The 27,541-nt window shown below is 50.2% G+C and overlaps 1 protein-coding gene across 1 annotated transcript; it reads left to right on the top strand.

The window, feature by feature from the left end:
• The first annotated feature begins 265 nt into the window (after nt 1–265).
• LOC119966104 (F-box only protein 39-like) lies at nt 266–26,365 on the top strand. Its single transcript, XM_038797323.1, has 5 exons — nt 266–491; nt 4,630–5,097; nt 10,401–10,973; nt 22,732–22,908; nt 26,134–26,365. The coding sequence occupies exons 2-5, from the start codon at nt 4,651–4,653 to the stop codon at nt 26,260–26,262; spliced, it is 1,326 nt and encodes a 441-aa protein (XP_038653251.1). The 5' UTR covers nt 266–491; nt 4,630–4,650; the 3' UTR covers nt 26,263–26,365.
• The last annotated feature ends 1,176 nt before the right edge of the window (nt 26,366–27,541 follow it).

Below are 27,541 nucleotides of genomic sequence, written 5' to 3'. Positions count from 1 at the left end.
CCTTGTTACAATTGGAAACGCGACCTAGTTGAAACAGGCAGTCTGAGTCTATAGTCCACCCGCTGACAGGTTGAATGGGTCTTAGCCACAATGAAGCCTTTTTACCTGTTGTCTGATTGAATGAGGAGGATTGATTTCAATGTGGGAATTTAGCCGCCACTGACAGAAAGTGAAATGTAACAATCAGAGAACGATGTCATAGTGGTTGCTATGACCTGACAGCCACTTGAGGTATCACTGATCAGTTACAATGGCAGCACAGGAAAGAAAGTTTGATTCAGCGTTTATAGGGAAAGGGGTCTTGACTGACAGTGAAGCTAGTGTTTGGGGGCGGTTTGATGAAAATACATTGACGCAATTGGTTACCAACCCGTGCTTAAAACGGTCCTTCAAGAATATATTCATATTTGACTGGATCTGTACACACTCCATGACCTGGAGTGTGATGCGACAAGTCATTCATTGATGAATTAACTGCGATCCAGAAACTGGTAGGTTACCTGTCTAACTCCTGTTAATAACAGAATTGTTAGATTTCCATTGTGAAGCGACTTGTGTAGAAGGAAGGATTGCACCTTCTAACTGTTTTTACTAAATGGACACTTGAAAGAGCTGTTTCACATGGCTCAGTTACTGATCACAATTGATCATCAGTTTGAAGTCATCTCTAATTATTAATTAATAAGCCCCTCGGCTGCTAAATAAAATAATTTTAAGGTTAAGGTCAAGTGCAGTATCTGCTCTGCTTTTTGTCTCAGATTTGATAGGGCAGAATTCTCCGCAAGGCCCGACGCCGTTGTGAAACCCGGGGCGAAATTCTCCCCTACCCGACGGGGCGGGGGGTCCCGGCGTAGCGGAGTGGCGCCAACCACTCTGGCGTCGGGCCTCCCCAAAGGTGCGGAATTCTCCGCACCTTTAGGGGCCAAGCCCTCACATTGAGGGGCTAGGCCCGTGTCAGAGCAGTTGGCACCACACCGACTGGCACCAAAACCGGCAACAACGGCCTATGACGCCCGCCGCCATTCGCCAGGGCTGGCCGAAAGGCCTTCGCCGGTTCGCGCATGCGCCGGTGCGTCAGCTTCCGCTGACGTCACCACAGGTGCATGCGTGCTGGGGGATTCTCTTCCGCCTCCGCCATGGTGGAGGCCGTGGCAGGCGGCGGAAGAAAAAGAATGCCCCCACGGCACTGGCCCACCAGCTGATCGGTGGGCTCGATCACGGGCCTGACCACCATGGGGGCACCCCCCCCCGGGGTCCGATCGCCCCGCGCCCCCCCCAGGACCCCAGGGGCCCGCTCGCGCCACCGATCCCGCCGGCACAGAGGTGGTTCAAACCACGGTGGCGGGAGAGGCTTCTCAGCGGGCCGGAGAATAACGGCAACATAGAAACCCGTAGCTTCCCGCTGGTCCCCGCCATTCTCCGAGGCGGGCAGCGGGATTGGCGGCACATCGACTTTTTGCGAGTGGTAGAATTCTGGACATGGCGGGGGCGGGTTTTTCGGCGACCCCGGGCGATTCTCTGACCCTGCTGGGGGTCGGAGAATTTCACCCCCGGAGAGGTTCACGACGGCGTCGGAGGCCGCTCCTCGCCCCCTATTCTCCCCCCCCCCCCCGGTGGGCTAGGAGGGCCGTGCCGTAAATCCCGGCCGCGGGGCCTTGTCACTGGCGTCAAGGTCCGGCGTGCCGAGAATGACGTGGCCGGCACGCCTAATGACGTCAGCCGCGCATGCGCAGGTTGGCCGGTGCCAACCCACGCATGCGCGGTTGCCGTCTTCCCCTCCGCTGCCCCGCAAGATGTGGCGGCTTGATTTTGCGGGGTGGCGGAGGGGAAAGAGTGCGTCCCTTTGAGATGCTGGCCCGACGATCGGTGGGCACCGATCGCGGGCCAGTCCCTTCCAGAGCACGGTCGTGGTGCTCACTCCCCTCTCCGCCCCCCACAAGCCACAAACCAGCTTTTGCGCCATGTTCACGCCGGCAGCGACTAGGTGTGGTTGCCGCCGGCGTGAGCCGGTCGGGAACGGCAGGCTGCTCGGCCCATCCGGGTTGGAGAATCGCGGGTCGCCGTGAAAAACAGCGGCCCACGATTCTCTGAGCGGCGTGTCGCAAAACGCGACACGCCATTTTGGGGGGGGGGGGGGGGGGTGGGAGAATCGCAGGGGGTGCCAGAGCGGCCCTCCCACGTTTCTCCCACCCGGCGTGGGAGTGGAGAATCGCGCCCTATATGTCTCGCTATACAGTCTATGTTAAACGTGTGTCTAAAATTGTTTCAGCCTCATCTGGTGTGTTGCGTCCTGTTCTGGGCACCCCACTTTAGGAAGGATGCGAAGGCATTAGAGAGGGTGCAGAAAAGATTCACAAGAATGGTCCCAGGGATGAGGAACTTCAGGTAGATTGGAGAGGCTTGGGACTATTTCCTTTCAAGAAGAACAGGCTCAGAGGAGATTGATAGATGTGCTCAAAATCATAAAGTGTCTGGGCAGAGTCAATAGGTAGCAAACATTCCCACCAGTGAAAGGATCGAGAACGAGGAGAACACAGATTTAAGGTAAATGGAGAAGAAAGCAATGGAGACATGAGGAGAAACGTTATCACACAGGGTAATTCGGACCCGGAATGCACTGCCTGGCAGTGTGATGGTGATAGGGTCAATCGAGGTATTCAGGAGAGAATTGGATTATTATCCGACAAAGAAGAATGTGCAGGGTTCTGAGGAGAAGCCAGGTGGCGGTACTCGGTGAATTGCTCAGAGAGTTGCTGCAGATACGATGCGCTGAATAGCCTCCTTCATTTTGTGATTTTATAGATTCTTGGGTTTTAATCAGCCATTTAATTGCATGCATTGCAAACAAATGCAGCATTATACAGAAAGTGTCCAGCAGAAAATGGATATGTTCATGGAATATGTGGAAGGGAAAATAAAGGCATGTCATGGTCAGAGGTTTACCTAAATCCCCCAAAAGGCGTGAGGGCTTAAAACTGGAAAATAAATAATGGTTTAGTGCCAAACCCTGATCCTGAAAACAGGTGTAGGATTGGCGGTAGAGAGGCAGCACGTGGCACAGTGGTTAGCATTTCTGCCTCACAGCGCTGAGGACCCGGGTTCGAATCCCGGCCCTGGGTCACTGTCCGTGTGGAGTTTGCACATTTTCTCCGTGTCTGCGTGGGTTTCACCCCCACAACCCAAAGATGGCAAATTAGGTGGATTGGTCACGCAAAATTGCCCCTTAATTGGGCAATTAAAATAATAATTGGGTACTCTAAATGTAAAAATTTTTAAAAAAAGGATTGGAGGAGGGCCCACAATTAAACTGAAAACAGCTCATAGACTTGACTAAGGGAGTGAGCACAACTTTGACAAATAGAGTCCAATGTGGACAAGTGGATGGCCAATTTTCTAAATAACGAGTAACTAAAAACTGTAGACAAGTGACTAAAAACACAAACCATTAAAAGCCAGTAAAGTGTTAAATAGTCAGGTAAAACGTTGACAAAGAGTCATCGAACTTGAAACGTTAGCTCTTTTCTCTCCTACAGATGCTGCCAGACTTGCTGAGATTTTCCAGCATTTTCTCTTTCGTTTCAGATTCCAGCGTCCGCAGTAATTTGCTTTTATGATAGGCTGAGGATGGTTAGTTGGAAACTTTTTTTAAATCCCAAATTTCTTGTCAATACGGAAACATTTGTGTCTGGAACACCAAGCTAGGTGGATCTGTAACAAACAAGGCCTTTACATTTGATTTACATTGTTACTTAAAGATGGGGAACAGTTACTAGAGATATTGTAGTGAGTTTTGCAATGAGGGCACACTTTCCTATAAATGTATGCCATTCAAGTTTATTTAATTTTTAATGGACTTGGGCTTGATTTTCATTCTGGTTGCAAACCCCATTCTGCACTGCTTCATTTAGATAACGCAATCATCAAATGTAAACACCTTAATTGGGCCAATGATGAATGAACTGGATGCCTAATTAGTGGCACCAAATTAGTTACCTATTAATCCAATTAGTTACGAGGAGGCATAGGCTGCCTGCAGAGCGAGAGCGACAAAGGCAGTGGCCAGCCATGATGGTGCCTGCTGCTGCCTTTCAGAAGAGGGGAGGCAGCAGCTTCACCATGTACAAAAACTGGAAGGTATTGTGTCCAATTCGGAGCAAGATCCCCTAGTTTCCAAAATTCTACTTCGTAAAAAATCCATTAATCTTTGCACATGTGGAACCTGACAACCTTGCACAGATGGGCACCAGACTGATTTACAAATTGGACATTGCCTCCTCATCCTCCCAAGTCCATTAACAAGCTCCTCAAGGAAATTAACAAGCCATTAATTAGAGGCAAGAGGCAAGCAGGTTCCTGACTCCCCATTTTCCACAGTCACCTTGAATGTTCTAGCACATTCCGAAGGATTTGGAACACTGACATGCCATCCGGAAATGCTATTTCCAGGCACTTGAAAATCTTGGCCAATATGTTGCAGATCTTCGTTTTAAATCTTACTCAATGTCTTGATTAACAATGAGGCCTTCATTGAAGTGTTTAAATTAGTATCTCTGTCTTGTCTCGTGTGATTGACATTTCATCTGCTTCTGACTGATCTAATTTTCGGGCTTTTATCCTTGTTGATCCTAGCATTCACCGTGTGTGAACGGGATGGAGATATCCCATGATCAGTGTACAGATACGGGTAATTGGAGTGAACTGCCAGAGGTCTCCCTGAGACAGGTATTCCGGTGGCTAGGAGACCAAGACAGGGTCCGGGCAGCACTGGTGTGCAAATGCTGGAACCACGTGATGCATTCGCCAGCTCTCTGGAGATCCAGAACTTTTACTTTCTGCGGGAGACCATCTAAATACCGACGGGCGGAGTATGAATCTGCCATCTGGTACGCAAAGAAGTTTGGCAGATATCTGGTAAACTGCGAAATTAAGTTTATGAATCCATACAATTCCCTTCTGACGAGGAGATTCCAAATAACCATGAGGAGCTTCCTAGCTCGCTTAGGAAACGAAAACAACAGATTGAAATCTTTCACCATCCAACATCTGGAGTTGGACCGCCTTGTGTGGAGCTCATCTGTTAGGAATGCCTTTCTAAAGGTATTGTCTTGCTAGAAAAAGGCTCTGTCCATTATTTGAATTTACATTTTTCAATTTTCGTCGTATATTCTTCTGTCAAGGGAAGTCTTTTTAAGTCTGAGGACACCAAGTGATTGAATTTCCCCCATGCCATCTCTCCCCCCCCCCCCCCCCCCCCCCCCCCCAGAGAGGGAATAGATCAAGTTGCCATTTTGGATTTCAGATCACTGTGGTTTTCAGACACTGCATATACACTTGCATTCCAATAGCCTCAGCGTAGGTTAGCTATAGCCTAGAGTAAATAAAATGGCTCAAAAAGTAAGATGTGTAGCTGAATAATAAATGCAGGGTACTTGTAACATTTCTTTTTAACATGTTCACCGCAAAACTCACAAGGTAAACAGTGCAAACAATGAGACTTCCCTTGCTTTAGGTTGTGCAGTTCAAAAAAAGCTCAGTATTTGGATGTTTCCTGATTTACAGATAAAGGATACTCGACCTGTTACACAAAACACTCTCTGTCCCTCATCAGAAACAAGGTGAAAATTGAACATTTGTAATGTTGATATTACTCAGCATCTTAACCTTCTTAGAGGAGTAATAACTAGAACAAAAATAATTAAATTACATTGTGAATTTGGAAAAGAGAGAAGCTGTACCACTGTAAGATTTACAGTCTATATTCAACTGAACGTTCCGTATATTGCGGTTTAGATATCACAGAAGTGAGAGACAGATTTGTGAGGAAACCAAACCTCAAATGGACCAACTTGGCAGTTAGTTGCCCCTCGGTGCATTTTCCATGGCAATACCTCTATTGTCATAGTCGGTCTTAGTCCACAATCAATCAGCACCTGCTTCTCATGCAGTATAAATTGTTATTCCCTTTGAGATTTGGTATTCTTGCAATTCACCCGGACCAGACCCCAGTTTATTTTAGGAAACTGGGCGAGACCCCGACAAGTTTTCAATTTGTAAACTGTGAGGAAAGGATACTTCGCTCCGGAAGTGAGTCCACCGGTAACTAGGGATCTTTTGTATTAAAATAAACTTTATTATTAACACAGGATTAACCCCATTAACACCCAAGGACAATAAACACTTTTCAATTAACAGTTGCTCTAAAAAAAAAAGGGGGCAAAATTCTCCCATTGGGAAACCAAGGGTGCGATTCTCCGCCCCCCACGACGGGTCGGAGAATAGGGGGGGGCCTTCCTGACATTTTTCCCGACCTCCCGCTATTCTACCCACCCCCCCCACGGCCGCCCCACGACACGAATCGCTGCTCGCCGTTTTTTTACGACGAGCAGCGATTCTCCCCTATCCGATGGGCTGATTTCCCAGGCCTTTACGGCCGTTTTCACGAACTCCAACACACCTGCTCTCACCGTTCGTGAAAACGGCCGCAAATTGCCGTTCTCGAGATCGATGGCACCGATTGGCACGGCCGCACCACTGCCGTGCCAAGGGTGGCATGGGCCCGCGATCGGTGGGCACTGATCGTGGGCAGCGGGTCCGAACCCCGCGCACTCTTTGTTCCTCCGCCGCCCCGCGGCTGAGGGGCATAACGGCCCGCGCATGCGCGGGTTTCACGCATATGCGTGATGACGTCATCATCGCATGCGCGGGTTGGAGCCGTCCAATCCGCGCATGCGCGGCTGACGTCATCGTGTGCGTCAGCCGCCGTTACCCTTGGCGCGCGGGCTTAGCGAAGTTCACTAAGCCCACGATGCCGTGGTTCACGGGGCCCCGCTGCTAGCCCCGACCGGGGAGCAGAATCGGATCCCGGGAGGGGGTGCGGAGGCTGCCGTGAAACACGGCCAGTTTCACGGCAGCCTTCACGACTCTCCGCATTTGCGGAGAATCACGCCCCAAGTGCGCGATTCTCTGCTCCCACGCCGGGTGGGAGAATCACGGCACGGCCGCTCTGGCACCCCCCGTGATTCTCCCACCCCCCCCAAAATGGCATGTTGTGTTTTGCGACACGCCACTCGGAGAATCGCCGCTTGCCGTTTTTGCCGGCTACCGGCGATTCTCTGGCCCGGATGGGCCGAACGGCCTGACGACCCCGACGGGTTCACGCCGGCGGCAACCACACCTAGTCGCTGCTGGCGTGTACATCGCGCAACAGGTAAGTGGGGGCTGTGGGGGGCGGAGAGGGGATCGAGAACCACGGGCGTGCTCGTGAGGGGACTGGCCCGTGATCGGTGCCCACCGATCGTCGGGCCGGCGTCTCTAAGAGACGCACTCTTTCCCCTCCGCCGCCACGTCTTGGGGGGCAGCAGAGGGGAAGGCGGCAACCGCGCATGCGCGGGTTGGAACCGACCAACCTGCGCATGCTAGGCTGACGTCACTTAGGCGCCACCGGCCGCGTCATTCTCGGTGCGCCGCTTTGACGCAAGCGTCAAGGCCTGGCGGCCGTGTTTCCCACAATACCTCTCCTAGGGAGAACAGGGGGCAAGGAGCGGCCTTCGTCACCGGAGTGAAACACTCCTGGTTTCACTCCGGCGTCGGCCATTGCGGAGAATTTCGGCCTAAGTGCCGACGCCGGAGTGAAAACTGGAATGTTTCACTCCGGCGTCGGAGGCCGCTCCTCGCCCCCTATTCGCCCACCCCCAGGGGGCTAGGATCGGCGCCGCGTCAATTACGTGCGTCGGGCCTTGACGCGACGCCACATAATTTACGCGGCCAACCGTGTGAACATGACGTCACCCGTGCATGCGCAGGTTGGCCGTCCTCCCTGCGGGCACCCCGCAAGACATGGAGGATTGATCTTGCGGGGTGGTGGAGGAAAAGAGTGCGTCCTTTAGAGACGCCGGCCCGCCGATCGGTGGGCCCCGATCGCGGGACAGACCCCTACTGAGCGCCCCCCCTGGTGCTCAATCCTCCCTCCCCCCCCCCCCCACAGGCCACACACGCAGCGTTCGCGCGCTGTTCACGCCGGCAGCGACCAGATGTGGTTGGCGCCAGCGTGAACCCGTCGGATTGGGCAGGCCGCTCGGCCCATCCGGGCCGGAGAATCGCCGCTCGACCGTTAGAAACGGCGAGTGGCGATTCTCCAAGCGGCCTGTCGTGAAACGCGGCACGTTGTTTTGGGGGGGGTGGGAGAATCGCGTGCGGGTGCCAGGGCCGCGTGGCGGGAATAGCCCGGCACTCCCGCGATTCTCCCACCCGGCTTGGGGGTCGGAGATTTGCGCCCAAGGTCTTTGAGCTTACTTTCCCACCTACTTCTAAACTTTCAATTAAGCAAAATCCACACACATGGGTCAAATGCCGTTTATTAATACTGTTAACACACAGTGGCTTACAGGTTTATGCACAAAGTCCTTGGGAAAGAAGCTTTCAGAAGCCAGTCTGAGAAACACACCTTTTTCAGAAGCCAGAGCAGAATTCCAGAAATGAAACTAAAAACAACAGACACAGGGCAGGGCTAAAAACAAAACTAACAACAGACCCAGCCTCTCCCCTGAGTGACATCACAGCCTGCCTAGCTGTTAATCCCTAATCACAGATTTAGCAGACATATGAGCCGGGAATTTCCAATCCTGCGACCAAGTTCTAACGGTGCCGTGAAAAGCGGCACGAGCCACTCCGGCGTCAACGGGCCTCAACTGGCAGGTATTCATCCCTTCCTAGGGGGCTAGTACGGCACCGGAGTGGTGTCTGCAGCTCCGGCCCCCGAAAGCTGGCATGCCTGGCCGGCGTGAGTTCAAGCATGTGCATAGGTTCCCGTCTCTGCTCCGGCCCTCCGGACAATATTGCAGAGACCTACAGGGGACTGCGCGGAGTAACATAGACCCCCACAGAACTAGCCCATCCGTCGATTGGTAGGCCCCGATCAAGGGTCAGGCCACCGTGGAGGCCCCCCGCCCCGGGGTCCGATACCCCTGTCTCCCCACCAGGATGGCCCTCACAGACAGAAGTCTGAGGTCCCGCCGGGTGGGACCATACGTAACCCACGCCGGCGGGACTCAGCTGAACTCAGAGGGCACTTGGCCCTTTGGGGCCCGGAGAATTACCGGGGGGGGGGTGCTTTCAACGGCCCCCGACCGGCGCAGTGACAATCCCACGGGAGAAACCCAAATTGAGCGCAAGTTTTGAGCTGAGGCCCCGGGGTCGGAGAAACTCGGAAAACTGAAAGTGTGATTTTAGGTGAGAGTGGCAGGGTGATTCACACTGGGTGTTTAATTGTGATCCACACCGGTTTTCATCCATACTTAGTCATCTTTTTTGCAGCTTGGGTAGTTTCTCAACAGAAAAAAATTACAAACGTGAGGAACTGAAGTTGTCAGCAAAACTGGCTCCTCATAGATCGGGCTCCCATTATTAAAGGGTGCCGAGATCGCAAAGTGAGGTTAAGGGTCCTCCACCTCACCCACCCATGCATATCGCAACCCCCCACAGACATGAGCAACCCCCCAATCCTCAACCCCGGGAATGGGCAACCTCTCCTCCATCAAGCATCCACATGACCCCCCTCCACCCCCAAAACCACCCAGACATGAGGGTAACCTGGTCCCACATACATCCATTCTCATGGGCATTGAGGCATCGCCCTCCCTCCCCAAGTGAACATACCTTGTTATGAGGTCGGTGAGGGCCTCCCACCTTTCAGTGTACCTCTTTCAGTACCTCGTTCACTCCCCCACCCTTCATAACCCTCCTTTATACCGGCCATCACACTCCCACCTTCATACTCCCCTTCATCCCCCATTTATGGGCATGGCCCCCCTCAAGCTGTACCCCTTGGCAGTGCCCCTTGGCACACTGGCAGTGCCAACCTGGCACCCCTGCAACAAATTCAGATGACTTGCGCTCATTTTGGGTTTCTCCCGCTGGCGCAACGGGGTTGCCACTGGGTTAATTAGGGAGGATAATTGTGCCCAGAATCTGTATACATTAAAAAATATATATTTAGGGTACCCAATTATTTTTTTTTCCAATTGCGGCGCAATTTAGCGTGACCAATCCAGCTACCCTACACATCTGAGCTGTGGGGGTGGAACCCACTCAGACAATGGGAGAATGGGCAAACTCCACATGGACAGTGACCCAGGATAGGGATCGAACCCGGGTCCTCAGTGCTGTAGGCAGCAGTGCTAACCACTGCGCCACCATGTCACCCTTAATCTGTATACCTTAACCCAAGTTTTTTTTCGTAACATTACTGCAACAGACACATTATACAATTTACATAAAACTTTCCTGCACAGGAGTAAAAGATGAAAAGCTTCAATTGTCTCTTTTTTCAGCATTGCTCAAGATTGGTACTATCCAGTGACTATATTTATATGAGAGAATTGATCTTTTTCCTTTCGTTAAAGAGCTTGAACTTTTTCCTCCGTCGTGAGTGCAGACACCTTCAATCATTCAACCTGAGAGGAGCAAGGCTCAGCATGGAACAGGGCTATTCCATCTTAAACTCACTGATCCACCAGAGGAATAAGAGTTCCATCTCTGAGCTCAACATTGAAGATTTCTTCAGCCATCACTTAGCCATCTATGCCAGCCCCACCTTCCCTAAGATTATCCGCAGCTTCTGCAACCTTACCAACATTTCGATCAATTATAACTGCATCTCTGACGACCTTCTGGATACCCTGTGTGAAAGCTGCAGCCAGACCCTCAGGACCATGAATATTAAATGCCATATCCATGATCCTCACAACCAGGTTGTATGGGGGCTGTCGTGGTCCAAGCTCGCTAAACGAGCGACCAACCTGAAAGTCAATTTTTATTTTGAGCTTGTGATGAAAAATGATCGACTGACCCGGATTTTAGTGCCAGAGATCCCAGTGAGGAGCTTAAATTTTCGGAGCTGCTACTTTAGTGACCCAGATTGGACTATGAAACCTACTCTGACTGATCTAATTCCACACTATAAGAGTACGTTACAGGTAAGAGATGTATGTTCAAAGACAGGTCAGTACAATTTCAATATTGCAAGATCAAACTACTCGGGTTGCAAACACAAGGTTGATCCTGGATATGGAGGGGTTTTCTTATGAGGAGAGGTTGAGTAGATTGGGTCTGTACTCATTGGAGTTTAGAAGAATGAGAGGCGACCTTATTGAGACAGTTAGGATTCTCAGGGAGATTGATAGGGTAGATGCAGAGATGAGTCCTCCTGTGGGAGATTCTAAAACCAGAGGGCATAATCTCAGAGTAAGGGGTCACCCATTTAAGACCGAGATGAGGAGGAATTTCTTCTCTCAGAGGGTAGTGAATCTAGAATTCTTTATCGCAGAGGGCGTTAGCCGCTGGGTTGTTAAGTGTGTTCAAGGCTGAGATAGACAAGTTTCTAATCAATAAGGGATTCAGGGTTATGGTGATAAGGGGGGGGAAGAATGGAGTTGAGGAATATCACATCAGATTAGTCATCATCTCATTGAATGGTGGAGTAGGCCCGATGGGCCAAATGGCCTACTTATGCTCCTATGTCTTATGGTCACAGGCACGAAAACGAGAACGCTGATTCTTTTCACACAACACCAAAAAACTCAGTAAACAATTGGTGAGTTTATTAAGTTGAGAAATTGATGAAAAGCATTGCTTTCTCTCAGAGGTCATGAATCTTTGGAACTCTCTTCCCCTGAGAGTGGTGGAGGCAGGGCCACTGAATATTTTTCAGGCAGAGGTAGATATATTATTGATAAACAAGGGAGTCAAATGTCACTGGGAAGTAGGTGAGAATGAGAGTTGAGGCCATAATCAGATCAGCCATGATCTTATCGAAAGGAGGAAGCAGGCTCGAGGGGGCGAGTGGCCTATTCATGCTCCTAATTCATATGTTCGCACTCTTTCTGAATCTTGTGATAAGTTGTCTGAGACCTACAGTGGTCTGAATGTCAAAGCTCAGTGTCAAAAGAGTTGTATTGACCATCAACTGAAACATGCTCAGCTGTGACACCTTCCACAGTCAGGTTGTTCACTGACACTTCTTTATAGCATACACCAGAAGAATGTCCACTCGATAAGGTGTCAGAGGATGCCCAGCAAAGAGACAAATGTCTTCACCAGAGATGAGAAAAATTGGTAAAAGCAAAAGACAGAATGCAAAGTTCATTCGATTGCAGACAATCTATTTTTTGGAGTGGTTTATCACATTTTCTACTATCCAAATCTTAGATTAAACTAAAACCTAATTTACAAGTGAAAAGCTAATTTTTCTTTTAATTTAGAGTGCCAATTTTTTTTCCCCAATTAAGGGGCTATTTAGTGTGGCCAATTCACCTACCCTGCACATCTTTTTGGGTTGTGGGGGTGAGACCCAAACAGGCATGGGGACAGTGACCCGGGCCTGGATCAAACCCAGGTCCTTGGTGCCGTGAAGCAGCAGTGATAACCACTGTCCCACTGTGCCGCCTTAAGTGAAAAAGCTTATTAAAGTTTATACATCATCAAACCCAAATTTCAAACATTGGGCGCGATTCTCCGCAAATGTTGCGAGTCGTAAAGGCTGCCGTGAAGCTGGCCGTGTTTCACGGCAGCCTCCGCGCCCCCTCCCGGGACCCGATTCTCTCCCCCGGGCGGGGCTAGCAGCGCGGCCCCGTGAAGCACGGCATCGCGGGTTTAGCGACCGTCGTCAAGTGTCACGGCGGCTGACGCGCACGATGACGTCAGCCGCGCATGCTCGGGTTGGACGGCTCCAACCCGCGCATGTGCTGATGACGTCATCACGCATATGCGTCAAACCCACACATGCGCGGGCTGTCATACCCCTTAGCCGCCCCGCGGACTGATCCTGCGGGGCGGCGGAGGAACAAATAGTGCGTGGGTATCGGACCCGCTGCCCGCGATCGGTGCCCACCGATCGCAGGCCCATGCCACCCTTGGCACGGCCGTGGTGCGGCCGTGCCAATCGGTGCCATGGTTGTCCGGGACGGCACTTGGCGGCCGTTTTCACGAACGGTGAGAGCAGGTGTGATTGCATTCGTGAAAACGGCCGTAAAGGCCTGGGAACTCGGCCCATCGGCCTGGGGAGAATTGCTGTTCGCCCCACCCTGGGGAAGAGGGTGTTCCTCCTCTCCTCAACGGCATCCAGCATTCAGTCAATCGTGACCACCCAAAATCAGGAGACAGGTCTGCGTGCAGCCATCCTCTTAGCTGGAGTGACAGTCTGTGGTGAGTGGAACGCTTATAAGCAGCTCCAGCTTGTCAGACACTTTAATGTGAATCCCAGCCCTAGCCAATCAGATGCCAGCAGGATGGAAATCATTTGCGTTTCACGTGACCAAAGTGCTGGCGAGCAGCGATTCGTGCCGTGGGGCGGCCGTGGGGGTGGGGGGGGGGGGGGGGGGGGGGGTGGGGGGGGGGGGTGGGGGGTTGGGGGGGGGGGGGTGGGGGGGGGGGGGGGGAGAATAGCGGGAGAGCGGGAAAAATGTTGGGAAGGCCCTCCCGCCATTCTCCGACCCGTCGTGGACAGCGGAGAATCGCGCCCTTGGAATGCCAGAGCCCTGGTTTTGGGAAGGTTGACACATTTGTGCAGCTCTAAGTCATAGAAAACAGATCAGTCATAAATTAAGCTATTGTTGAATCCACTCGGGGCAGGTTAGATATGAGAAACACCCCTGTGAGGGATTGAATGGAATACCAGCCAAGACCTAACCTCTAATAGTTAGATAGCACAATGCACTTCGATATCTCAGTTCATTTTCCCTAACAATCTTCATTTAGATGACCACTTAGGATTAGAATCACCTTTACCTGCACAGTGGTAGTGGTGACCCTCAGGTTAAAGAACCACCAGTCAGCTCTCAAAGGAGAGTGCAGACTTACTCACTCGTCCAACTTCTTCCATCGGGCAGGAGATACAAAAGTCTGAGAACACGCACAAACAGATTAAAAAACAGCTTCTTCCCCGCCGTTACTAGACTCCTAAATGACCCTCTTATGGACTGATCTGATTAACACTACACCCATGTATGCTTCACCCAATGCCGATTATGTACCTTGTGTTGCCCCATTATGTATTTTCTTTTTATTTTATTTTCATGTACTTAATGATCTGTTTGAGCTGCTCGCAGATAAATACTTTTCTCTGTATCTCGGCACACGTGGCAATAAACAAATCCAATCCAATCCAAGACTGAGGCAGCAGTTCATTTAATTACTGTGAGAATGTACAGTTTTGTCCCCTGTGGTTGTTCCTGGGTCACTGCTGGTTGTTCAAACCCCCTCCCCTCCCTTACCACAATATACAATTATCTTTCATGTTAATGTGCAGAGATTGCAATGTTTGACCTGGGAACTGAATAGTTCACTCACCCGTAATGAGCCAATGTAGTGGCAAAATAAACCCCTGTAAATGCTGGAAATCACAAGAAAATTCACGGTTATCTAGAAGAAGCGGATAAATATGGGAGAGAAAAGATTCATGTTTCATGTGGACTATTAAATGTACACACTATCAAATCTTTCCATCTTGCAATTATCAGGATAGTTAGGGAAGATAAACTGACTGCAAAGGAAACAGCAATTTATATGGCATGTGAAGACTGCTGATTGGTTGACAGGTGGACACTGATTGGTAGAGGCATTGCCATGGAGAATGCAGCAGAGAACAGTTAACTGTTAACTGCTAATTTTGTATTTCATGTTCAAATTAGGCAGGCCAACTCTGCTGTTAGGTGAATTGGCTATTCTGAATTCTCCCTCTGTGCACCCAAACAGGCCCTGGAATGTGGCTTCCAGCATGTGTAAGTCAGCCAGACTGTGAGCCTCCTCCACCAGCTCCTTCATTGTGGCCATCATCTCTTTCCACATCACCTCCATGTGTTTGGCAAACTGCTTTTCAAACTCCCCGGCCTTCACCTCAGTCATCTTCTCTACTGTGAAGGGCGTGGCCCTACCCAGCCACCCAGCCTCCGCCGTGGCTGGGTTGACCTGTTTGCTCCACGAAAAACCTTTGCTTGCTCCCTTCTTCCTGAAAGTTTTTTTATGGGTCTTCGACATTCCCCTCCTTCTTTATGTCTTCTGCATCTGTTCATCCAAAAACCGTTCCTGGGACCGGACATAATGGGCGGGATTCTCCCAGCCCTGGGCTGGGCCGGAGAATCCCAGCGAACAGGCCACGCCGCCCCGATGCCGGCACGCGATTCTCCGCAGAGCGGAGAATCGGCGCCATTGGCACCAGCGTGGTTGGCGCGGTGCCAGTCGCGAGCCGCTCTCTGCAGCCGGCCCGCCGATTCAAGCGGCCATAACGAAAGAGCCGAGTCCCGCCAGCGCCGTTCTAACCTGCTCTGAGCTGGCGGGACCTCGGTGTGTAAGGGTTAGGTGGCGGCCTGTGTGGGGGGGGGGGGACCTCCGATGTGGCCTGGCCCGGGATCAGGGCCCACCGATCGGCGGGCTGGTCTCTGCGGCCGGGTGCCTCTTTTCCTACGCTCCGGCCCCTGTAGTCCTGCACCATGTTGCACCGGGACCAGCGGGTTGAAGGAGGCCACTGCGCATGCGGGCGTTGGCGCTGGCGCCACTGCGCACGTCCTCATTGGCGCCGGCGCAACTGCGCATTCGCAGGTCCCACAATGCACACGCTTGGATCGGCAGCTGGAATGGCATGAACCGCTCCAGCGTCGTGTAGGGGCCAGAATTAGTCCTGGGAGCGGCCCGTTCACGCCGTCGTAAAATGCAACGATGTTTACGATGGCGTGGACAAACTGCCGCGGGATTGGAGAATCCCGCCCATCATTCCAAAAAACTGAGCCTCGAACACGGAGCCATCCAAATTGAGACTTCCTCCTACATACCGTTAGCGGAGATCCCCAGTATGTTTTGGGTTTTGCAAGCACAGGCTGGTCAGTACTTTTCCTTTTGCAACCAACTGAAGTGAGGTGCTTTTTTACATGATCTGGCAGTTGTTAGGACGTATGAAAGAGAAAATGATGGAAAATCTCAGCAGGTCTGGCAGCATCTGTAGAGAGAGGAAAGAGCTTTTGAGTCTGATGACTCTTTGTCAAAGCTAACAGACAGAGAAATTGGGAAATGGGAAGCAGAGTTGGGACGGGAGATCAACTGGGGAGTATGGAGTGAGGCACTGCGAACGGTAATCTGGACCTCCTCTTCTGCAAGGATGAGCCTGTTACAGCTTAAGGTGGTGCACAGGGTGCATATGACTCCGGCGAGACTGAGGGGGTTCTTTCAGTGGGTAGCAGATGAGTGTGAGAGGTGTAGGTGGGGGCCAGCGGATCACGCGCACATGTTTTGGGGTTGTGAAAAACTGGGAAGGTTCTGGGCGGGAGTGTTCGCGGTCTTAGCCAGGATAGTGGAGGAAGAGTGGACCCGGACCCTTTGGTGGCCATATTTGGGGTTTCAGAGAAGCCGGAGCTCATGGAGAGGAGGAATCGCCACCGGGGGTAGCAGCATGGTTGGGTGACCTGTACGACTTCCTGCGATTAGAGAAGATAAAGTATGAGTTAAGGGGCTCTTCAGGGGGGCTTGAGGAAAGGTGAGGGATGTTTGTGACCGTGTTTGAGGGGCTGTTCATCACGGGGGAGGGGGGGGTGTAAAAGGGGAAAAATCTGTACAGACTGTATTAGCATCTTTGCCATTTCTGTGTTCCGGTTTCATCTTCCAAGGGACCAACATTCACCTTGGCAACTCTCTTCCCTTTTATATACTTATAACAGCTTTTGCTATCCTTATTATTATTTTGTGCTAGCTTTCTTTTATAATTTACCTCAGCTCTTTTTATTACTTTTTTAGTATCCCTTTGTTTATGTTCGAAAGTTTCCCAATCTTCCAGCCTGCCACTGGCCTTTGCAATATGACACACCTTAATTTTTGTCTTTATGATGTCCTTGACCTCCTTGTTTAGCCATGGATATTTTTTAGCCCTCTTCCCATTTTTCTTCCTCACCGGGACAAAGTTTAATTGTGAAGAATTGAGTATCTCCTTGAGCAACTGCCACTGCTCATCAGCTGCCCTACCTTTTAGCCTTCCTGCCCAGTCTACACACGCCAAATCTGTCCTCAAGCCTATGTAATTTCCTTTGTTTAATTCCAGAACTCATATGTGGGACTCCACTTTCTCGCCCCCAAACTGAATCTTGAATTCGACCATACTATGGTCACTACTCCCTAGTGGCTCCTTAACAATGAGGTCATTAATTCATCCCTCCTCATTGCGCAATACCAAATCCAGAGTAGCCTCCTCCCTGGTTGGTTCCTCAACATATGTTCCAGGAAACAATCTCTAATACATTCAATGAATTCTGCCTCCAGGCTACCCTTGCCAATTTGATTCCTCCAGTCTATGTGCATGTTAAAATTGAAATTCTGAAATGCAAAGTTTCCTGGTAAACGCAGCAGGTTGGGGAGCCAATTTGGCGGTCTACTGTTTAAAGTGGCGGGACAGCAGTTTCGTATTTCAGGTGACGCATGAGTGGGCCACGGTGCACGGGTGGAACATGACAGCGGTAGTGGAAGAGGTTATGGGGGATCTCAAGCACTTGACGTTGGCACGGAGGATGCAGGTGGTAAAGATGAATGTGTTGCCAGGGTTCCTGATTGCCTTTCAGACCTTCTCGATCTCTCTCCCGACAGCTAACTTCCAGAGTGTGGAGGCACTGATTTTGGAGTTTATATGGGTCGGGGAAGGCACCGAGGGTGAAGAGGGATCTGCTACAGAGGCAGATATAGAAAGAGGGGTTGGTGCATTACTGGGCTGCGAATGTTGAGAAGGTGAGGAGTTGGTCAAGAGGTGGTGGGGGGGGGGGGGGGGGGGGAACGGAGTGGATCATGTTAGAGGAAGAGTCCGTCAGGGGTGCAGGAGTTCTAGCTTGAGGGCCTTGGTGATGGCCCCCTTGCCGTTAGCCCCAGGGAAGTATACGGGGAGTACAGTGGTGCAGTCAACTATCAGGATATGGAAGCAGTTGAGGAGGCATTTTAAGTTGGACAAAATGTCGGTGCTAATGCCACTGTGTGGGAATCACAGGTTTAAGCCGAGGGGGATGGATGGGTTGTATGAGAAGTGGAGGAAGACGGGTCTGAAGCGGGTTAGGGATGTTTTCGGAGGGGACGTTTGTGTGACTGGACGAGCTCCCGGAGAGGTTTGAGCTGCCGAGAGGCAGTGAGTTTAGATAAAGCAGGTGCGGTACTTTGCATGAAAGGAGTGGCAGACATTCTCCCAGTTACCGGAGTACATGATGTTGGAGCAGCTGCTGTTCCCTGATGATTTGGGGGAGGGCAGGATTGGGGACATATACGGGTGGTTGGGGAGCAGGGCAAGGCACAGGTGGCAAGGATAAAGTGAAAATGGGACAAGGAGTTGGGGAGGGAAATAGGAAGGAGACTCTGATCTCTGATGTGAGGCTATGCGGTGAGTGAACTCAACCTCCTCCTGGCAAGGACGAGCTTGACTCAGTTCAAGGTGGTGCACGAGGATAATTGGACTGTTCCAGAGGGTGGCTGATGGGTGTGAGAAGTGAGGGTGGGGGCCGGCGAATCCTGCTCACGTGTTCTGGGGGTGCGAGACGCTGGAGAACTTTTGGGAGATGTGTCATTATCCAGGAGAGTGGGGGCTGAGGTCAGGCCGGACCCTATGGTGGCAAACATAGAATCATAGAATCCTTACAGTATAGAACGAGGCCATTCGGTCCATAGAGAGTGCACCGGCCCTCTGAAAGAGCTCCTTACACAGGCCCAATCTCCACCCTATCCCCGTAATCCCACCTAGGGGCAATTTAGTGTGGCCAATCCACCTAACCTGCACGTCTTTGGACTGTGGAAAGAAACCGGAGCACCCGGACGAAACCCACGCAGACACAGGGGAAATGTGCAATTCCACGCAGTCGCCTGAGGGCGGAATTGAACCCGGTTCTCTGGCGCTGAGAGGCAGCAGTGCTAACCACTGTGCCGCCCAACCCCAACCCCCAATCTTTATGGTTTCGGAGGAGCAGAGCTGCTTGAGGGGAAGAGGGCCAATGTCATGGCCTTTGCCTCTCTGATTGCCCGGTGAAGGGTCCTGTTGAATCGGATACCCCGCCAGGGGTGGTGGCCTGGCTGGGCGACTTGTACGACTTTCTCCGGTTGGAGAAGATTAATTTTGAGTTGAGGGGGGGGGTCAGAAGAGGGTTTCGAGGTGCAGGGGAGGCTGTTCATGACTGCATTTAAGGGGCTTTTCATCGCCGGGAGGAGGAGGGGGAGGGCGAGGAGGCATTAAAAGGGGAAAAACTGTAAAAATTATTAATTATGCTTTGATGGACGGTGTCTTTTTATGATGTTGTGTATGTTTGGAATAAACTATCTTTAAAAAAAAAACTTACATGCAGCTGTGGATATAAATATAGCAAATGTAGCAGCTACACATGTTGGCTCTTCCTAACCAATCCAAATTTTTCCATGATTATTAATTCTATCCCGAATAATTGATTATAAAACTTCCCCACCACCGAAAATAAACTGACTGGTCTGTAATTGTTGGGCACATCCTTACAACCTTTTTTGAACAAGGCCATAACATTTGGACTTCTCCAGTCCTCTGGCACCTCCGCTGAGTCCAGAGAAGGCTGGAAGATTATGGTCAGCACCCCTGCAATATCCAGTCTCATTCCCTCCAATATCCTTCAATGCATCTCATCCAGTTCTGCTGCCTTGGCAACTTTAAGTACCGACAGTCTCTGCAACACTTCCTCCTTATCAATTTGAGCCCTTGTATTGACAGAGTTTCTTCCTCTGTTAACATGGCCTGGGTAACATCTGCTTCCTTGGTAAAGACAGATGCAAAATATTCATTTAACATCTCGGTCATGCCCCCCTGCTTCCACGTGTAAATTCCTTTTTATGTCTCTGATCCGCCCTACTCCTCCTCTTACCACTCTTTTACTATTAATCCGCCTATAGAAGGCTTTCGGATTCCTCTTCGTATTGACTGCCAGTCTTCTCTTATACTCCCTCTTTGATTTTTCACCTCTCCTCTGAACATTCTACATTCAGCCTGGTTCTTAGTTGCATTTTCTACCTGACACCTGTCAGAAGCACACTTTTTCTTCCTGATCTTAATTTCCATCTGCCTTTTCATTCAAGGAAGTTCCGGATTTGTTTGCCCTACATTTCCCTTTTGAGGGAATACACTTCGATTGTGCATAAACCATGGGCTGGATTCTCCACCCTGCTGGCGGGATGCTCTGTTACACCGGCTGGTCAATGGGGTTTCCCGTTGTGGGGCAGCCCCACGCCGTCGGGAAATCCCCGGGCTGCCGGCAAAACGGAGCATCCCGCCGCCGGAGAATCCAGCCCCATTTCTCCTATGAAAGGAGCTGATTGTTCGGCTACAGGTTTTCCCATCAACCTTTAGTTCCAGTCTAACCGGCCCAGCTCCGTTCTTATCCCACTGAAGTCAGCTCTCCCCCAGTTAATTATTCTTATTCTGAATTGTCAATTGTCCCTTTCTATCGTCATCCTAAACTTTATGATACAATGATCACCGTCTCCTATATGTTCCCCTACTGACATTTGATCAGCTTGGCCCACCTCAATTCAATTCCAGCCTGTGTGACTGCCTGTGTGGAGTTTGCACTTTCTCCCCGTGACTAAGTGGGTTTCCTCCGGCTGCTCCGCTTTCCTCCTACAGTCCAAAGATGTGCAGGTTAAGGGGATTGGCCATACTAAATTGCGCCATAGTGTCCAAAAGATTTGGTTGGGTTACGGGTATAGGGTGGAGGCATGGGCTTAAGTAGGGTGCTCTTTCAGTGGGTCGGTGCAGACTCAATGGGCCGAATGGCCTCCTTCTGCACTATAAATGCTATGATTCTATCCCAGTCCATCTTCAAGTTCCTCACAATCAAATATTTGCCGATATTTTTTCTATATTTTTCTGGTCTTGCGCACCAATCAAATCAAATCTGTTTAACATATATTAACAAGAGCAGGGATGTCTTGCTGCAATTATACAGGGCCTTGGTGAGACCAGACCTGGAATATTGTGAGCAGTTTTGGTCTCCTTATCTGAGGAAGGATGCTCTTGCTATAGAGGGATTGCAGCGAGGGTTTACCAGACTGATTCCTGGGATGGCGGGACTGACGTACGAGGAGAGATTGAATCGGTTAGGATTGTATTAGCTAGAGTTCAGAAGAATGAGGGGGAATCTCAGAGAAACCTATAAAATTCTAACAGGGCTAGACAGGGTTGATGCAGGAAGGATGTTCCCGATGGCGGGTGTGTCCAGAACCAGGGGTCACAGTCTGACGATACGACCATGTAGAATAGAGGGGCGAAATTCTCCAACCCCACGCTGGGTCGGAGAATCGGCCGGCTGCGGCGTTAATCCCGCTCCCGCCGGGTTTTTTATTCTCCGAGCGGCCAAAAACCGGCGTTGTGCAAATCCCGCCGGCAGCCTCTGAAAACAGCTGGCGCCGGCGGGATGTCATTGATTTTTTACTATCAACAAATCTCCGGCCCGGATGGGCCGAAGTCCCGCCGGCGTGGCCATGGGTCACGTCGGTGAAAAACGCAGTAGCTTTAAAACGGCGTCAACCATTGATGATGGTTGATGCCGTTCAGTGACCTAGGGCGAGTGCGGGGGGGGGGGGGGGGGGGGGGGGGGGGGGGCAGCGGCGTGCAGAGAGGGGGGGGTGACGGGTGCCCGGGGGCCAATGCACCATCGCCCCCCCGCCTCTGCACGCCACTGCCCCCTACCCCAACCCCCCCTCACCACCCCTACTCCCCTCCCCACCACCCCTACCCCCCTACCCACCACCCCTCCCCCTCCAACGCTGCCCCCCTCTCAACGCCGCAAGCCCCCCAACGCCGCAACCCCCCCCAACGCCGCAACCTCCCCCCCTCAACGCCGCAACCCCCCTCCCTCAACGCCGCAACCCCCCTCCCTCAACGCCGCAACCCCCCCCTCTCAACGCCGGGTCCCCCCTCCTCTCCTCTCAACGCCGGGTCCCCCCCTCTCCTCTCCTCTCCTCAACGCCGGGTCCCCCACCCCTCTCCTCTCAACGCCGGGTAGCCCCCCATCTCCTCTCAACGCCGGGTACCCCCCCTCTCCTCTTAATGCCGGGTACCCCCCCTCTCCTCTCAACGCCGGGTACCCCCCCTCTCCTCTCAACGCCGGGTACCCCCCTCTCCTCTCAATGCCGGGTACCCCCCCTCTCCTCTCAACGTCGGGTACCCCCCCTCTCCTCTCAACGCCGGGTACCCCCCCCCTCTCCTCTCAACGCCGGGTCCCCCCCCTCTCCTCTCAACGCCGGGTACCCCCCCTCTCCTCTCAACGCCGGGTACCCCCCCCCCTCCTCTCAACGCCGGGTACCCCCCTCTCCTCTCAACGCCGGGTACCCCCCCCTCTCCTCTCAACGCCGGGTACCCCCCCTCTCCTCTCAACGCCGGGTACCCCCCCCTCTCCTCTTAACGCCAGGTACCCCCCCCCTCTCTCTCAACGCGCCACTTCCGCAGCGGGTGAAACTGACGCGTATCGCGTCAGTCCGCTGCTGGCCCTTTTGGGAACGGAGATTAGGATCAATGGGATCAAAGGATATGGGGGGAAAGCGGGATTAGGCTGTTGAGTTGGTTGATCAGCCATGATCATAATTAATGGTGGAGCGGGTTGAAGGGCTGAATGGCCTCCTCCTGCTCCTATTTTTTTTCTATGTTTCTATATCTATGTTCATGTCTCTATATTGTACTGTCCTCATTCTGAGATGCAATTTATATTTCAGAAATTGACATTGGAATTTAATAATAGCCATGAACGGATTGATGATGAGTTGCTGCAACTGGTGTTAACATGTGAACGGCTGCACTACATGAAGATCTGGGCTTTCCTCAGTATGAAGTTTATTGAGACAATGCTGCAGTATCGCCTGGAAGGAAAATCCAACTTTCGCACCCTGAAGGTAGATCAGCTGTTTTGGATAACAGGATTCCTGGGCCTCAAGGATGGAGACCAGGGGTGGGATTTAGCGGCTGGTCACGTCAGCGGGAAATTCTGGTCCCATGCCGACAAACGGGCTTCCCGGCAGCAAGGTGTGCTGTCAACGTAAAATCCCGTTGGCAATGGCGGGACCACTGGCGGACCATCTCCCCCACAGAAAATCATGCCGCAGGATGGTCAGTAAATCCCGCCCCAGGTCATTGACATAATGATGCCTTCCTGCTCAGGTTAATAACTGCAGTCGTCAACCAGGTCTCAATGTTCCAGCAATATATTCTCATCCTGTAGGTGTTGCTGTGTTCACCAACTGCTGCCGCTTTGTACCCTGATATTATTGTAGAGCTCTTGTTACGTTTGGGCTCTATTGCTGTGGATCAGCGATGGTAACTCGCAGCCTGGGGGCCGGGGCACATGCACCCGAACCGGGTTCCGAATGTTCCCCACAAAACATTATGTTGACCGTTGCCCATGCGAAGGGTTGACACATTCTGCTGATTTCTGTTGGTGTAGTTTTTTTTCCTACTGGTGTGACTGAAGTGGTACACATGTAAAGCAAAGCCAAGTGAAGGGAGTTGCGTGCTGATTGCTCACAATCAGCACGGTAGCATTGTGGATAGCACAATCACTTCACAGCTCCAGGGTCCCAGGTTCGATTCCGGCTTGGGTCACTGTCTGTGCGGAGTCTGCACATCCTCCCCGTGTGTGCGTGGGTTTCCTCCGGGTGCTCCGGTTTCCTCCCACAGTCCAAAGATGTGCAGGTTAGGTGGATTGGCCATGATAAATTGCCCGTAGTGTTTGGTGGAGTTATGGGGTTATGGGGATGGGGTGGAGGTGTTGACCTTAGATAGGGTGCTCTTTCCAAGAGCCGGTGCAGACTCGATGGGCCGAATGGCCTCCTTCTGCACTGTAAAATCTCTGAAATCTATGAACATTGATTGCAAGAGCTGTGCATCCTCTCTGCGTCCAATCAGACGTAAACACTTTTGTTTTTACCATTTGAAGTTGATGACAGTTCTATGAATGATTAAGCATTTTCTATAACTTATGAAATATTTGGTGTGCAGTATATGTATTCAATCTTATTAAAGGATCGCAGTTAGTGAACATGCTCTATTTCAATCTTGTGCCCCACAAAGATGGAGAGCCACTCATGCGGTCCTCACTACAGCTTAGGTTGCCCATCACTGCTGTGGATCCTTGCCTCTGCTACTGTTCAATCTTCTGTCCCTGTTTATTATTTCCAACAATCCATTGTTTTGCTTTTTCTCCCTTTTCTTTGGCTTTTGACCTCTTTGCACCTAAAAAAGGATCATAACAATTCACTTCTTTAATGCTATTTGAACTGTGGGCAAACCTTCTGTGCACAAGTACTGTAAAACTCTGCTGTTCAGCTGACATCCTAGTGTTGCTCGAGAGAAAGTTTGGGAAGTTTTGTTTCGCTATGTAAAGAGGACAGAGCCATGGCACATCTTAATCCAGTATTATCCTCTCCATTACTGGAACTTTAATCACTGACTTGTGGATGTGTCATGTTTCTTCCACTTGCTCCTTTAAACTTTCATACTTATTCACTTCCTGGTTGCCATGTCTTGTACCTTGGAGGCTGGAAACCACTTTATCCTTAACAGACAGGCACTGCCCCCTAGTGACTGAGTTGATAAATACACTGTCTCAATCGGAATAGCAGGTTCTGTCACACAAGTTAGGGAGGGGGCTAAGGTAAGAAAAGGTTCATGATTCCCGATTACTGTTCTCTGACCCTTTTTGGAAAATGGATAATTTTGGGTTAGGACAGAAGAGAATCAGGTTCAGTGTTTTAAACTCACTCTTGGGATTTGATTGGCTGCTGGCAAAGCCAGCATTTCTTGCCCATCCTGAACTGCCCTTGAGAAGGGCATGGATAAGCTGGACCAAAGGGCCTGTTTCCATGCTGTAAACATCTATGACTCTATAAGGTGCTGGTGAACTGCTTTCTTGAGCTACCGCAGTCCACATGACTTAGATAATCCACAGTGCTGTTAGGAAGATAATTCCAGGATTTTGACCCAATGACCGTGAGGAAGGCAGTTCCAAATCAGGATAGTGTCTGGCTTGGTGGGGAGCTGGCAAATGATAGTGTTCCCATCTGCCTGCTGCCTTGTCCTTCTAGGTAGTAGAGATTGTGGGTTTGGAGGTGCTATCGAAGGAGCCATAGGGAGTTGTTGCAATGTATCTTGCCGATTATACACACTGCACCAACTGTGTGGTCCTGGCTGCTGGTGGAGGGAGTGAATTTTTAATGTCAGTTATGAAGCCCTCTTTGACGCGTATATTGTAAACACTCACAACCTAACTTACAAATGAAAATGCCAGTTCTCGTGGACAATATGCCACAGATTAGTTGATATACATGGAACAGTGGCCCAAAATGAATGAGTGGAGAAGGGAGTAATTAAAGAGAAAAGAGGAAATCAACCCAAACACTAACTTTAGTGAAGCAAAACCTAACAAAACTGCAATTTCTCCCTTCCATAATATAACGTACTGGATCATGGGGCGGCACGGTGGCGCAAGTGGTTAGCATTGCTGCCTCACGGCGCTGAGGTCTCAGGTTCGATCCCGGCACCGGATCACTGTCCGTGTGGAGTTTGCACATTCTCCCTGTGTCTGCATGGGTCTCATCCCACAACCCAAAAAGATGTGCAGGCTCAGTGGATTGGCCACGCTAAATTTCCCCTTAATAAAAAAGACAATGTACTGGATCATTTAGGTGAACAGTCGTGTTTATCAGATCTGCATTAAGTTTTATTAATTGGTTCCACCCATGGAAGGCACAAATTATTTCTAGAAACAAATACTGCCATTTGCAAAATATTTATGTAACAGAACTTACTTACCTTAACCAGAATTGTTTTTTTAAAAATGTTTTCATGGAATGTAGGTATCGCAGGCTGGGCCAGCATTTATCTCCTACCCATCCCTAATTGCCCTTGACTAGCTTGCTAGGCCGTTTCTGAGAGCAGGTAGAGTCAACCACGTTGCTGTGCTACCAAATGCATTGTGTATCATATTCCAATTAAAACATGCAATGTCTCAGGAATCAACAAAATAAGCTTGTTTTGGCTGGACTTGGGAATAAACAGAGCTAGATGACAATAATCAAATCTTTGAGACTGTTGATGTGACACTGGCATTGTTTAATCTACAGGTGAGAATTTACATGCACAAGTACGAAACAAATGAGGAAGATAAGCTGCTGCGTAACCTGTACATCAAGTACAGGGATCTAATCGACACAGAACTCAATTATTTTGTAATTACTTACCCCCTGATGTAAAAGACAACTTTACCGAATGGACAACCCACTATGATACATTTAAGCAGTTAGAGAATCAATAAGTGTATTCATCTGCCAGTCAAATAAAACCTTCAGAAACAAAGATGTTATCAGAGGTACCCAATATGTAGGAATAACTGGGAATTATATTACATAATTTATAATATAAAATGTTTGAGTAGCACAGTCTATTCCAGTTCTTATTATTGATGTTGGGAACATGTTTAGAATCCAAGATATGTACGATTCACTGGCTGTATGATTTCATTGGGGTCAGTAATTCATGTCTGAGGCACCAATGAAACACTTGCTGAGGTCTGTGAGAGATTCTGTATTTGTATGTGGGACACACTGGAAATCTCACTTTTGCAGAGATTCATTTCCTTATCAAGAGAAGGACATGAAATACAATGTGCATTATCAGACCCATGTTGTCATTGATCGGCAGACACCCAAAGGTATCCTTCATGTTTCTGTGCTATCTGCTTACGAATATTTAAAACTGATTTTCGTCCAACACTCTTTGGCTGGACAGATCCGTTGATCTGTACAGATTAGAAAAAACTGACAGTTGATGAAAAGAGCAGATATTGATGAATGATAAGCACAAACATCTGGAAAAGAGGTTTGGTGGATCGAAGCAACACTCTACATTTAGCATATTATAGTGTTTTTAAAAAAAAATGAAGCATGGTTTTAACAAGTGTCCCCATATGTGGTAATCTTTCAAGGGCTCCTTTCGCTGCATAAACCCGAGGTCCATGTATACAAAAATACACTGCTTAACTAATATAGATTACCACTGTGACAAATAAGATATTCTTTTGCAACTCTGAGATAGCCAATTGAAAGAATGACAGGATGTGAGCAGTTGTCACAAATTCCCAACAGAGTTGCCAAATCTCAGTTGTACCACCAGAGGGAGACACAGGGCCACAGCCCAGTACTTCCCCATGATGGACAGAGTGTGGGTGTCACCTCCAGGAAACTTCTTCCCTATTCTGGGTGAGAAATAATTTGGCAGAGGCCAGGGAGATGTCATTAAACTGCAGTGCAGGCTGAGTTTAATGTAGCTCACCTTTGGGATGATTGAAATGGTGAAATTGTCTTTAAAGCTACTTTAGAGGATTAGAGACACTAAGGGTGTCCCTAATTTTATAAACCAATCAGTATTACTGTTGCAAAGCTTTGTAAGAATTTTTATGATGTTCATATCTTACAAATAAAATATTTTTGACATAAAAGCAGAGTTGTCCTGCCTTTTTTCATAAGACCTTTA

This window comes from Scyliorhinus canicula, chromosome 1 (genome assembly GCF_902713615.1).
Source record: "Scyliorhinus canicula chromosome 1, sScyCan1.1, whole genome shotgun sequence".
In the NCBI taxonomy this organism is placed as follows: Eukaryota; Metazoa; Chordata; class Chondrichthyes; order Carcharhiniformes; family Scyliorhinidae; genus Scyliorhinus; species Scyliorhinus canicula.
The sequence above is the reverse complement of the archived record's forward strand: the minus strand, read 5'-3'. Positions and strand labels throughout refer to the sequence as shown.

Excerpts from the sequence above, each read along its gene's own strand:
- LOC119966104 (XM_038797323.1), top strand. The coding sequence starts at position 4,651 with ATGGAGATATCCCATGATCAGTGTACAGATACGGGTAATTGGAGTGAA. Across the intron at positions 5,098-10,400 it reads TTAGGAATGCCTTTCTAAAG|AGCTTGAACTTTTTCCTCCG; the intron begins GTATTGTCTTGC and ends CTTTCGTTAAAG. Across the intron at positions 10,974-22,731 it reads ACTATAAGAGTACGTTACAG|AAATTGACATTGGAATTTAA; the intron begins GTAAGAGATGTA and ends TTTATATTTCAG.